A 14,398-nucleotide genomic window follows, 5' to 3' on the forward strand; every position below is an offset into this window, starting at 1 on the left:
ACCCACGCAGACACGGGGAGAATGTGCAAACTATACACATTCACCCAAAGCTGGAATCGAACACAAGTCCATGGCACTGTGCTAACCACTCAGCCGCTATGCCGTCCCTGTTCGAAGTCTGTCCCAGTTAGTGCCACGCAAAACGATGGAGGGTATTCTCAATGTGAAGGTGGTACTTCATCTCCACAAGGACAGTGCAGTGGTCGCTTTTACCAACACCGTCATGGACAGATGCATGTTTCTAGCAATGGACTGCAAGAGGACATCTCAAGGGCAACTAGAGATAGGAAATATCCAGTCAATGAGTATATTAACAAACTTCAGTCCTTTCGCCATAGTTTTCTACATGCTTGTTCATCAAGTACATACCCAAAACCCTTCCAAATCTGGTAAGTATTCTGCTTCTCCAACTGTTTTGGAGGTTCCATGACTCGCACCTCCACATAATAAACTCTTCATTTGAAGATGACCTTGAACTGATGATCTTCAGTTAAAAAGTAGCTGAGCAGTGGAAATAGATAATTTCTGTTAAATTTGTCACCCATGTGAAACCTCTGGAGTTCGTGCTTCTTCCTTTTTTTTTAGATAACTGAATCTCAGTTCGATTTATTTCTGCCTGATTTCACAGGTATTTTGAATCGGGTTTTGTGTTTCCTTTCAGAACTGGTTTGTCCTCCTTCTCTCACCGTGATGACCTTTGGCGGTTACCGGGAGGCGGGAGTGGAATTCGAAAAAGAACCGAACTTGCTGATTGTCAGGTCCTCCCTTTCGCGGCCTTGATTGGTTAGAAGGCGCCACCGTGCGTTAGCATCTCCACTTCCATTTGGTCTTGCCCTACGTCAATCAGACAAGGTAGAGGTTCGGTTGAGAGGAAAGGGGGTGGGAGATCGGCTTAAGATGGCGGCGTCGCTCAGTTGCATGTGTCGCCGCTCAACCCTGGACCTCTGTGGGAAAATTCTACGCTGCCGGCCCGCCACCAATCGCAAAAGGTCCGCGTTGAAAAGTTGTGAGGTAAAGCTTGGCTCGTCCCCGGCGTGTCGGACCCTGTCGGTCGAGAAAGGCCGCGGGCCGAGCGGCGCCGGGGCGGGAGGCCTGGCCCATGCCATCCTGCAGGAGAAGCTTCAACAGCAGGAACGGGCCAAAGAGGAGGCCGGCAGCGGGGAGCCAGGGGCTGGCGGCAGCGACGCGGGCACCGAGCAGGAGCAGAAACAGAAACAAAACGCGGCCTACGCCAAGAAAATGGTGCTGAGACTGGCGGGACTGCTGGGGGCTGGCAGCGCATTCGCCGTGGTCTACGTCTTCGGTGAGTGGCAGCAGCTCAGTGTCCACATCTGAAAAATCTCCAGCTGAAACATCTGGTTGCTGCATGGTTATCTCCATCTATATTTGCTATGTCAACTGTCACGCTGCAGTTGTAGACTGTAGCCTCGGGGTGGCACTGTGGACCGGCTTTCTGAAGTCACTCTCAGCTTAGGGTCCATCTGAATACAGGTACTGCACTGATTTTGTCACTAAGTTGAGAATCACACAACTCCAGATTATATTCCAGCAGGTTTATTTGAAACCGTACACCACCTGGTGAAGGAGTAGTGCTTCCAGATAAACCTGTTGGACTATAATGTGGTGTTGTGTGATTTTTAACTTTGTACCCTCCAGCCCAACACTGACACCTCCACATCATGATTTTGTCACTAACTGTGTAATTTGTTTTTGGAAATGTGGATACACTTGTTTGTAGGATCACAGGATTGTTTCATTGTAGAAGGAGGCCATTTAACCAGTCTGGACTCGAGACATTGGCTTGCTTTCTCTCCATGGATGCTGCCTGGCCTGATGTGGTCTCTGACTTTTTTTTGTTTTCATGCCATTTAGCCGGCATGTCTGTACCAGTTCTCCAAAGAGAGCTCCAATGAACTAATGTGTGTTCTTCTTAATGGGGGCTGTTATACCACAGCTATCTCACAGTTGTAGCTGATCAGGCATGTTGCTGATCAAACTGTGTGGCTGGTGTTATGAGACTGATTCTGTTGCCATTATGTCCTAAGGTAGGTCTTGAACCCAGAATTTTTGGCCAGAGGTAGGAATGCTATATACTGGGCTACTAGACTATTCTAGTTTTCTTAATTAACCAGCTTGGGTGATTAGTGAGCTGTGACACAACTGTAAATGCAGTGGCTGAATTGTGCACCTATTAATTGAATGTTACCAAAAAAACAAGACCTGTTGCTGAAGCTTTTTATCGTGCTGTCATCAGGGCAAATTTGAAAATGACCGCAGCGGTTTAGAGCACAGGAGAAAAGAGTGCTGATCAGTTGACAAGTCAACTCGAAAAGCTGAGTCACTGCCATTGCCAAAGCAATGAGAAACCCTGGACTTTCTGAGCTCCCAAATAACTCCAAAAAAAGCCATAAGGCCACATTTGTTAAACCTAAAACACCATATTATGTGTTAGATGTGATTCTGTGATTGCTCAACAGTCCTAGTGACAGGAACAACCAATGTAAAGTAATCAAACAGGTAACATGGCTCACTTATGTTTGCTAAATGTGACATATATTCATAACAATGTCGGGAAACAAAACAAATATTCAGGCCTTGCACTTTTTAAAAAATTACCCAAGACCTGAGAGTTCTTCACCCAGATCTCCAAATAATGCAAAGGAACTTGTAAGGTTACCTCATGGAACCTTTTCACTGATGCTTTGTCTCATTTTAGTATGTATTATGTCGGAGGGAATCCTGAGGGACAGGATTTACATATATTTGGAAAGGCAAGGACTGATTAGGAATATTCGACATGGCTTTGTGCTTGGGAAATTATGTCTCTCAAACTTGATTGTTTTCTGAAGAAGTAACAAAGAGGATTGATGAGGGCAGAGTAGTAGACATGATCTATATGGACTTCAGTAAGGCATTTGACAAGGTTCCCCATGGGAGACTGGTTAGCAAGGTTAGATCTCATTGAGTACAGGGAAAGCTAGCCATTTGGATACTGGCTCAAAGGTAGAAGACAGGATAGTGGTGGAGGGTTGTTTTTCAGACTGGTGATCATTGCACTAGCCATGTTATGGGTTGTGTAAAAATTGATTCTTTCTCACTTTGTCAGTTACTACATTCTGAAATAAGCTTTCATCTTGCTTTTGGGCATCTAGAGTTTTCCAATGAACCACTGTGTTCTGGAAATACAATTTTAACCTTTTTTTTGTTTAATTCTTATGCATATTTCTTCAGGATTGGCTTCCAGTAACTTGGTCGATTGCCCAATCCTTTTTTTAAAATATGGGTAGTAATGCTGACGATGACCGATGGAGTGCCACAAGGATTGGTGCTGGGTCCACTGCTTTTTGTCATTTTATATAAATGATTTGGGTGGGAGCATAAGAGGTATAGTTAGTAAGTTTGCAGATGACTTGGAGGTGTAGTGGACAGTGAAGAAAGTTACCTTGGATTACAACAGAAACTTGATCAGATGGGCCAATAGGCTGAGATATGGTAGATGGAGTTTAATTTAGATAAATGCAAAGTGTTGCATTTTGGGAAAACAAATCTTAGCAGGACTTATGCACTTAATGGTAAGGTCCGAGGCAGTGTTGCTGAACAAAGAGACCTTGGAGTGCAGGTTCATAGCTCCTTGAAAGTGGAGTCGCAGGTAGATAAGATAGTAAAGAAGCGTTTAGATTAGATTCTGATTAGATTAGATTCCCTACAGTGTGGAAACAGGCCCTTCGTCCCAACAACTCCACATTGACCCTCCGAAGAGTAACCCACCCAGACCCATTTCCCTCCGACTAATGTACCGAACACTGGGCAATATAGCACGGCCAATTCACCTGACCTGCACATCTTTTGGACTGTGGGAGGAAACTGGAGCATGCGGAGGAAACCCATGCAGATACTGGGAGAACATGAGCAACTGTCTGCGTGGAGTTTGCGAGGGTGGAATCGAACCTGGAACCCTGGTGCTGTGAGGCAGCAGTGCTAACCACTGTGCCGCCCCCTAGTATGCTTTCCTTTATTGGTCAGAGTATTGAGTACAGGAAGTATTGGGAGGTCATGTTTGCGGCTGTACGGGTCATTGGTTAGGCCACTTTTGCTATATTGTGTGCAATTCTGATCTCCTTCCTATCGGACGGATGTTGTGAAACTTGAAAGAGTTCAGAAAAGATTTACAAGGATGTTGCCGGGGTTGTCGAGGATTTGAGCTATAAGGAGAGGTTGAATAGACTGGGGCTGTTTCCCCTGGAGAGTCTAAGGCTGAGGGGTGACCTCATAGAGGTTTATAAAATCATGAGAGCCATGGATAGGATAAATAGACAAGTCTTTTCCCTGGGGTGGGGGAGTCCAGAACTGGAGGGCATAGGTTTAGGGTGAGAGGGGAAAGATATAAAAGAAACCTATGGGGCAATCTTTTCACGCAGAGGGTGATGCATGTCTGGAATGAACTGCCAGAGGAAGTGGTGAAGGCTGGTACAATTACAGCTTTTAAAAGGCATCTGGATGGGGATATGCATTGGAAAGGTTTGGAGGGATGTGGACCAAGTGCTAGCAAATGAGACTAGATTATTTTGGGATATCTGGTTGGCATGGACGAGTTGGATATCTCTGACTGTACGGCTGTGTAAAGACTGGGGTGATAGTCAGTAGGCAGAGATCTGTAAAGTTGTATCCTGTGTATAAACCTATCCTTTCATACTTTGCCATCTGGCTTCTCTCCATTTTAACAGTGAACATTGCCACCAACTAGTGGGAAAGATGTAGCGGAGCAAATATGCAAAGAGATTAGAGAGTTGAGAGAGATTAATTCTCATGAAGGACTGCATCCAGATGTAAGCTGGGATAGTAGTGGATGGGAAAGAAAGATGCAAGGGTTCCTAGAGATGTTCAGGGAATTTATACACGAGTGTATTTCCAATCCAAGCAAAGAAGAGATCACTGGCTCTGTTTATTCGAAATAAAGTGGACCAGGTGACATAGTGGAACAATGGGAGCCAGTTCTGCCTTAAAACGGCAGAAGGAAAAGGGTAAAGAATGATCTGGAGTCAGAATAATTAACTGGGGGAATTCCACCTTCAGTGGGGTAAGAATGGATCTGACCCAGATAAGTTGGAAACAAAGGTTGGTAGGTAAAACTGTTACTGAGGAATTGGCTGCCTTTAAAGAGGATGAGGCACAGTCTAGGTATATTCTTGTGGAGTGGAATGGTAAGGGAAATAAATCCAGAGCTCCTGGATGACAAAAGAGGGAGATTAAGATGAAGCAGAAAAAAGCCCAGTCCACTTATGATATGTGTGGCTTAGAATAAAGTAGAAAGTTTTCAAATCAGTGTGTAAATTAAGGAAGAAGGAGGAATTCTGACATGAGGGAACTTTCTCATGCAGCATGTCGTTAAGATCGAGGAAGCACCTCGATCGAGGATGCAGTGTAGTGGTTCATTGAGACACTTAAATGGGAATTATAAAGTTATTTGAAAACCTGCATGTGGGTTTGCTCGCTGAGCTGGGAGGTTCATTTCCAGATGTTTCGTCACCCTACTAGGTAACATCTTCAGTGGGACTCAGGCGAAGCAGTATGGATGATTTCTGCTTTCTATTTATATGTTTGGGTTTCTTTGGGTTGGTGATGTTATTTCCTGTGGTGATGTCATTTCCGGTTCTTTTTCTAAGGGGTGGTAGATGGGGTCTAACTCAATGTGTTTGTTGATAGAGTTCTGGTTGGAATGGCATGCTTCTAGGAATTCTCGTGCATTAGTGGGTGGCACGGTGGCACAGTGGTTAGCACTGCTGCCTCGCAGCGCCAGAGACCCGGGTTCAATTCCCGCCTCAGGCGACTGACTGTGTGGAGTTTGCACATTCTCCCCGTGTCTGCGTGGGTTTCCTCCGGGTGCTCCGGTTTCCTCCCACAGTCCAAAGATGTGCAGGTCAGGTGAATTGGCCATGCTAAATTGCCCGTAGTGTTAGGTAAGGGGTAAATGTCGGGGTATGGGTGGGTTACGCTTCGGCGGGTCGGTGTGGACTTGTTGGGCCGAAGGGCCTGTTTCCACACTGTAAAGTAATCTAATCTAATCTAAAAAAAAATGTCTCTGTTTGGCTCGTCCTAGGATGGATGTCTGGTCCCAGTCAAAGTGGTGTCCTTCCTTATCTGTATGTAAGGATACGAGTGAGAGAGGGTCATGTCTTTTTGTTTCTCAAAACGCGCTAAGTTATTTGAAAAGGAAACACGAGAGAGTTGCTTTTTCTAAGGGCCACGCTGGCTAACTAGTCTTCTTGCATGTGGATTCACTTAATTCAGAAACTGAATGAAGTAGGCTATTAGTAGAGAACATTGAAGTAAAACTGTTAGAGACTGAATCTCTTTTCCCAGGCCACCTCTTCATTTTACCAATCTGTTTATTTTTTTAAAATGCCTTTGAGTATAACCACAGTTGTCACAGCATTTGTGGAAGATGTGTCTCACTATAATCATTGCACCAGCCATGTAATGGGTTGTGTAATAATTGGTCCTTTCTCACTTTGTCAGTTACTACATTCTGAAATAACCTTTCATCTTGTTTTTGGGCACCCAGAGTTTTCCAATGAACCATTGTGTTCTGGAAATACAATTTTAACCTTTTTTTTGTTTAATTCTGGTACAGTTTTCTTCCCACTATCCTGTAGGTGACAAATCAGGATTGGCTTCCAGTAACTTGGTCAATTGTCCAATCCTTTTTTTTTAAATATGGGTAGTAATGCTGATGGTTTATTTGAATGCAGGAGGGAATTGAAAGTTGAGCTTTACTACTAAGCCTGTTGTCAGCTTTGTGCTGTGGTATCCTCTGTGTGTTAAAGGTTACAAGATCACAATCTAGTCATACCGTCCAATGCTGCACTGACAAATGGCTGTCTTTTCGTTGAGACTTTAATCCAATGTCCTGCCTGCCCTCTGGTCGATGTAAAGGATCCAATGGCACAAGGAGGAGCAAAGCACTTCTCTTGATTTCCGAATGATCATTTATCTCTTCAGAAGCACTGCTAATCAGTATTACTTCACTGTTTGTGTGCTCTTCTGTGCCAATTAATGCCACATTTCATACATTCTAGCAGCTAGATTTCAAAATTACTTCTTCATTCTGTAAAGCCTTTGCGATGGGCTCTATAAATATTCCAACTGTCCCTGACATGTGAGATGGAAGTTGTGAACATTTTGCCCATAGGATCTGATTAGATTAGATTACTTAGATTAGATTACTTAGTGTGGAAACAGGCCCTTCGGCCCAACAAGTCCACACCAACCCGTGGAAGCGCAACCCACCCATACATTTACCCCATCACCTAGCACTATGGGCAATTTAGCATAGCCAATTCACCTGACCTGCACATCTTTGGACTGTGGGAGGAAACCGGAGCACCTGGAGGAAACCCACGCAGACACGAGGAGAATGTGCAAACTCCACACAGTCGCCTGAGGTGGGAATTGAACCTGGGTCTCTGCCGCTGTGAGGCAGCAGTGCTAACCCCTGTGCTGCCCATATCTATTTGCAAGGTAAATTTTCAAGGCAACCTTGGGAAAATGTAGCTTCGTCGATTATATATAAATGTAAAATCTAGCTGAAAGACATATCAGTGTTGGGGGAAGTCATAATGTGTTGCTTGTAATTGAGCTGGGGGTAGATGAGGTTGGACTAGTTTCGTGCTCAATAAAGTAATTGTGCCTTTTAGCATTTTGTTAGTTTCTGTGTTGTGAATGCAAAGGTGAGCAGGCTACCACCACCCTGCACTCTGCCATCCTTATACAGTTGGTGGATACTGAGAAAGCTGTGGGGTAATCTGGATTAGAGTAGTGCTGGAAAAGCACAGCAGGTCAGGCAGCATCCGAAGAGCAGGAAAATCGACGTTTTGGGCAAAAGCCCTTCATCTATTCCAGCACCACTCTAATCTAGACTCTGGTTTCCAGTATCTGCAGTCCTTGTTTTTACTCTGGGATAATCTATTCTATCCTGCACTTTTCCCAGCCTGCTCAATTTTATTTATCTTTTATTCTACCTGTTTATTGAATTACCATATTGCATTAAATGCATTGATTGTGATTTGGAGCAGCATCTGTGGATCTCTGTGCAGCATTTTCTTTTCTAACATTGTGTTCTTTCTGAAAAGCGAGTGTTTAATTACTCAGGCATTTGGTTACTTTGAAAGATTACAAGCATATGCTTCTTAACTCAATTGCGTCTCAGTTTCAGCCAACATCTTTTTATTTCTGTTTCTCATCAGAATACTTGGGAGAGGCAGTGGTGTGGTGGCAACTGGACTAGTTATCCACACTCTAGCTAATATTGTGGGGACATGGGTTCATATCCCACGATGGCAGATGGTGGATGGTGAACTCCATTAAAAATACTTTGGAATAAAACACTAGCTTAATGGTGAACATGTGCCCCCTGTCAAGTTCACTGATGTTCTTAAGGGAAATAAATCAGCTATTAGACTAACCTTTCGATAAGTCTAGACTGGCAGCTAGTTTAAATGCGCGACCAGACTCCTGAGCAATTTCAGGATGTACAATAAACACTTACCTAGCCAGCAGTATAGCTGTACCACAAGACCCTCTGTGGGCAATAAAGAAAAGCATACCAAAACGCCACCTTCACTATCCTATCTACCTGAGACTCCACTTTCAAGAAACTGTGAACCTGCTTTCCAAGGTCTCTTTGTACTGCAACACTTCCCAGGACCTTACCATTAAGTGTTTTAAGTCCTGCCCTCATTTGCCTTTCCAAAATGCCACATCTCGCATTTATCTAAATTAAATTCCATCTGCCACTCCTCAGCCCATTGGCCCATCTGATCAAAATCTCATTGCACTCAGAGGGAATCTTCTTTGCTGTCCACGACAACTCCAATTTTGGTGTCATCTATAGACTTAGTAGCTGTATCTCCTGTGTTCACATACAAATCCATTCATGTAAATGGGATAAAACAGAGAACCCAGCACCAATCCTTGTGGTAAACCACTGGTCACAGGCCTCCAGTCCAAAAAGCAAACCTTCACCACTACTGTCTTCCATCTTCGAGCCAGTTCTGTATCCAAATGGCTAGTTTTCCCAGTATTCCATGAGATCTAACCTTTCTAACCAGTCTACCATGAGGAACCTTCTTGAACGCCTTGCTGAAGGCCATATAGATCACGCCCACCGCTCTGCCCACGTCAATCCTCTTTGTTACTTAGAATCATAAAGTCATAGAGATGTACATCATGGAAACAGACCCTTCGGTCCAACTTGTCCACGCCGACCAGATATCCCAACCTAATCTAGTCCCACCTGCCAGCACCTGGTCCATATCCCTCCAAACGGTTCCTATTTATATACCCATCCAGATGCTTTTTAAATGTTGCAATCGTACTAGCCTCCACCACTTGCTCTGGCAGCTCATTTCATACACGCACCACCCTCTGCATGAAAAAAATTGCCCCCAGGTCTCTTTTATATCTTTCCCTTCTCACCCTAAACCTATGCCCTCTAGTTCTGGACTCCCCCACCCCAGGAAAGAGACTTTGTCTATTTATCCTATCCATGCCCCTCATTATTTTATAAACCTCCACAAGGTCACCCCTCGGCCTCCAACACTCCAGGGAACACAGCCCCAGCCTATTCAACCTCTCCCTATAGCTCAAATCCTCCAACTCTGGCAGCATCCTTGTATATCTTTTCTGATTCTTTTCAAGTTTCACAATTCCCTTTTGATAGGAAGGAGACCAGATTTGCATGCAATATTCCCACAGTGGCCTAACCAATGACCTGTACAGCCACAACATGACCTCCCAACTCCTGTGCTCAATACTCTGACCAATAAAGGAAATATACCAAATGCCTTCTTCACTATCATATCTACCTGTGACTGCACTTTCAAGGAGTTATGAACCTGCACTCCAAGGTCTTTGTTCAGCAACGTTCTCTAGGACCTTACCATTAAGTGTATAAGTCCTGCTAAGATTTGCTTTCCCAAAATGCAGCACCTCACATTTATCTAAATTAAACTCCAGGTGCCACTCTTCAGCTCATTGGCCCATCTGATCAAGATCCTGTTGTAATCAGAGGTAGCCTTCTTTGCTGTCCACTACACCTCTAATTTTGGTGTCATCTGCAAGCTTACTGACTGTATATACCTCCTATGTTCATATGCAAATCATTTATATAAATGACAAAGTAGTGAACCCAGCACTCATCCTTGTGGCACTCCACTGGTCACAGGCCTCCAGTCTGAAAAACAATCCACCACCACCACCCTCTGTCTTCTAGCTTTGAGCCAGGTCTGTATCCAAATGGCTAGTTCTCTCTGTATTCCATCAGATCTGACCTTGCTAACTGGTCTACCATGGGGAACCTTGTCAAATGCCTTATTGAAGTCCATATAGATCACGTCTACTGCCCTGCCCTCATCAATCCTCCTGGGGTGGGGGAGACATAATTTCCCATGCAAAAAGCCATGTTGACTATCCCTAATCAATCCTTGCTTTTCCAAATACACACAAATCATGAGCCTCAGGATTCCTTCCAACAGGTTGCTCACCACCGATATCAGGCTTGACTTGTCTATTGTTCCTTGGCTTTTCCTTACCACCTTTCTTAAATAGTGGTACCACATAGCCAACCTCCAGTCTTCCAGCACCTCATTTGTGACTATCTATGATTCAAATATCTCAAAGGGCCCAGCAATCACTTCCCTAGCTTCCCACAGAGTTCTAGGTTATACCTGATCAGGTCCTGTAGTCCACTTTTATGCCTTTCAAGACATCCAGTAACACCACCTCTAATATGGAAATTTTTGAAGATGTCACCATCTATTTCTCCATATTCTATATCTTCTGTGTCCTTCTCCACAGTAAATATTGATGCAAAATACATGTTTAGTATTTCCTCCATCTGCAGTTCCACACATAGGCTGCCCTGCTGATCTTTGAGGGGTCCTATTGTCTCCCTAGTTATTCTTTGACCTTAATGTATTTATAAAATCCTTTTGGATTCTCCTTAATCCTATTTGCCAAAGCTATCTTATGCCCCCTATTTTGCCCTCCTGATTTCCCTCTTAAGTATACTCCTCCTACCGTTATACTCTTCTAAAACTTCACTTACTCTATCCTGTCTATACCTGACAATGCTTCCTTTTTCTTAATCAAAACCTCAATTTCTCTAGTCATCCTGCATTCCTTACACCTACTAGCTTTACTTTTCACCTTAACAGGAATATACTGTCTTTGGATTCTCGTTATCTCATTTCTGAAGGCTTCCCATTTTTCAGTTGTCCCTTTACCTGCGAACATCAGTTCCCAATCAGCTTTTGAAAGTTCTTGCCTAATACCGTCAAAATTAGCCTTCCTCCAATTTAGAACTTCAGCTTTTAAATCCAGTCTATCCTTTTCCATCAGTATTTTAAAACTAATAGAATAATGGCCATTGGCCCCAAAGTACTCAACCACTGACATCTCAGTTACTCAGGTACATCCACATACTGAATCAGAAAATTTTCTTGTACATACTTAACAAATTCCCCTCCATCTAAACCCTTAACACTTTGGCAGTCCCAGTCTGTTTGGACAGTTAAAATCCCCTACCACAACCACCCTATTATTCTTACAGATAACTGACATCTCCTTAAAAATTTATATCCCCTTCATTTACCATGCCCAAAGAACAGGAAATTACATCACCACAGGAAATGACATCACCAACCCAAGGAAACCCAAACATAAATATAGAAAGCAGGAAACACCAGCAGTGCTTCATCCGGAGGTTCACTGAAGATGTTACCGAGTAAGGTGACAAAACATCTGAAAATGAATCTTTTAGTTCAGCAAGCAAACCTACATCTAGAACCTCAACCTGAGCTACAAATCTTCTCAAAACTTGCTGTTTCTCAATCTCCTGCTGAAAGGCCAATTTCCCCTCTCCTCACTCGTACCCCCCACCCACCCCTCCACATTAAGCTGCCATCTTGTCCCTCCCTAAACCACATTTCTGTAATTGCTATGATATCCCAGTCCCATGTTGCTAACCATGCTCTGAGTTAATCTGCCTTCCCAGTTAGGCCTCTTGCATTGAAATAAATGCAGTTTAATTTACCTCATTCTCTGCTTTGTTCCTTCTTTCCCAGGCTGTTTGACTTGCTCCTTTTCCCAACTGTATCAGTCTTAGATTGATCTCTTTCCTCACTATCTTGCTGAAACCTGCCTCCGCCCAATCCTAAACCTTCCTAGTTTAAATCCTCCCAAGTAACTTTCGCAAATCTCCCTGCCAGTATATTAGTCCCTTTCCCCAATTCAGGTGCAATCCATCCTTCTTGTACAGATCACTTCTACCCCAGAAGAGATTTCAATGATGCAAAAATATGAATCTTTCTCCCATGCACGAAATCCTCAGCCACCCATTCATCTGCTCTCTCCTCCTATTCCTACCCTCACTAGCTCGTAGCACCAGGAGTAATCCAGATATTAGTATTCTCAAGGACCTTTTTAAATTCTGCCTAACTTTCTATATTACCCCTTCAGAATCTCCTCCTTTTCCCTTCCTCTGTTGTTGGTACTAATGTGTACAATGACCTTCTGCTGGTCCCTCTCCCATTCTGCACCCTCTGAGACATCCTTGATCTTGGCACCAGGGAGGCAACATACCATTCTGATTTTTCACTGCTGGCCACATAAACGTCTGCCTGTTCCTCCTGACTAAAGAGTCCCCTATTACAACTGTTCGCTTGGAACCTATCGTATCCCTCATTACATTAAAGCCTTACTCAATAGCAGAAACATGGCTGTTCGTTCCCCTGAGAGTCTGTCACCCCCTACATTTTCCAAAACAGCATACTTGTTTGAAATGGGGATAGCCACAGAAGACTCCTTCACTACCTGCCTGCCTCTCCTACCTTTTCCTGAAGTTAACCCATCTATCTGACATATCTGTAGTTTTTATCCCTTCGTATCACTGCCATCCCTCACACTCCTGGTTCTTGTAAATTCCTCATTGCCTCGAACTGTCACTCCAACTGATCCATTTGATCTGACAGGATTCACACCCAAGACACTTCCTGGAGATATAATCCTCAGTAACATGTAAACTCTGCCAAAATTCTCACATCTGACAAGAAGAGTATATCACTCTGATAAAGGACATCTTTGCTTCTTCACAATCACAGACCCATAAAATAGCAGTCTTTTTGCTTCAAAAAACAAGTGCTCTGGGTTAACTTATGATTTTTATTTTTTAAAACTTAATTGAGACAGATTTCAATAAAACATAATCAAGAAAGAACCCACTCTACTCACTGCTGTATACTTGGAGCAAGGTTACACGTTAAAACTATGCATTTATTTGTTCCTGTGCTGTGAGCTGCCCCACACAGGTTCCTTCAAGATCAATTATGAATTTTGCTGTTTAAGTTTTCCTAGTCGAACTCTGATGTCCAGAGATACATGAATACAAACAGCAAAGGAAGTAACTGCAGATTCACTGCGTGACAGTTAGCAGTGTAGGTTCCTCGCTCTTGCTCTCATCCATATTCCTCTGAACCCTTCCTATTCATATACCCAACCAGGTGCCTTTTAAATGTTGTAATTGTACCAGCTCACCACTCCCTCTGGCAGCTCGCTTCCATCTCAAAATAAGTGCCATCATTGTGTTTACCTTCCTAACTACTCAGTCAACCTGCAAGTTAACTCTAGAGAATCTTGGACTAGAACTCCCACATCTCTGCACTTCAGACTTCTGAATTTTCTCCCTATTTAGAAAACAGTCCATGCTACTATTCTCCCTACCAACGTGCATGACCTTGTACTTACCCACGTTGTACTCCATCTGCCACTTCTTTGCCCACTCTCTTAACCAAATCCTTCTGCAGCCTCCCTTGAACAGCATTAGTTGTTAATTGCATTGGGATGTCGAGGGGACAAGAATGAAATGATGCAACATGCATATTAATTCCTATATTTATGGTTTTCTGTCACTGGAGGCTCCTCAACTGTTGGAGCTCCCTCTTGTGGCTGAACAAATGCAGCAGGGCTGGAATACCATTCTTTCCAACGGTTTTAGCCCTGGTGTTTTCCTTTGCTCAGCTAAGTGTAAGTCCAACTGTAAGCTTGTTTGAGAGACCATAAGACATAGTGCGGAAGTAAGGACATTCGGCCCATCGAGTCCACTCCGCCATTCAATCATGGCTGATGGGCATTTCAACTCCACTTACTCGCATTCTCCCCTAAGCTCTTAATTCCTTGTGACATCAAGAATTTATCAATTTCTGCCTTGAAGACATTTAGCGTCCCAGCCTCCACTGCACTCTGTGGCAATGAATTCCACAGGCCCACCACTCTCTGGCTGAAGAAATGTCTCCGCATTTCTGTTCTGAATTTACCCCCTCTAATTCCACGGGTCCTAGTCTCC

The 14,398-nt window shown here is 43.7% G+C and overlaps 1 protein-coding gene across 2 annotated transcripts in view; it reads left to right on the forward strand.

Annotated features, from left to right (window-relative positions):
* The first annotated feature begins 852 nt into the window (after positions 1-852).
* timm50 (translocase of inner mitochondrial membrane 50 homolog (S. cerevisiae)) overlaps positions 853-14,398 on the forward strand; it is a 165,535-nt gene continuing 151,989 nt past the window's right edge. For both annotated transcript variants that reach the window (XM_043681019.1, XM_043681020.1), the window contains exon 1: positions 853-1,303. In XM_043681019.1, the coding sequence (XP_043536954.1) occupies positions 898-1,303 (406 nt within the window). In that variant the 5' untranslated portion in view covers positions 853-897. The remainder of the gene's footprint in view (positions 1,304-14,398) is intronic.

The sequence above is a fragment of the Chiloscyllium plagiosum genome, chromosome 41 (assembly GCF_004010195.1).
Source record: "Chiloscyllium plagiosum isolate BGI_BamShark_2017 chromosome 41, ASM401019v2, whole genome shotgun sequence".
NCBI classification, from domain to species: domain Eukaryota; kingdom Metazoa; phylum Chordata; class Chondrichthyes; order Orectolobiformes; family Hemiscylliidae; genus Chiloscyllium; species Chiloscyllium plagiosum.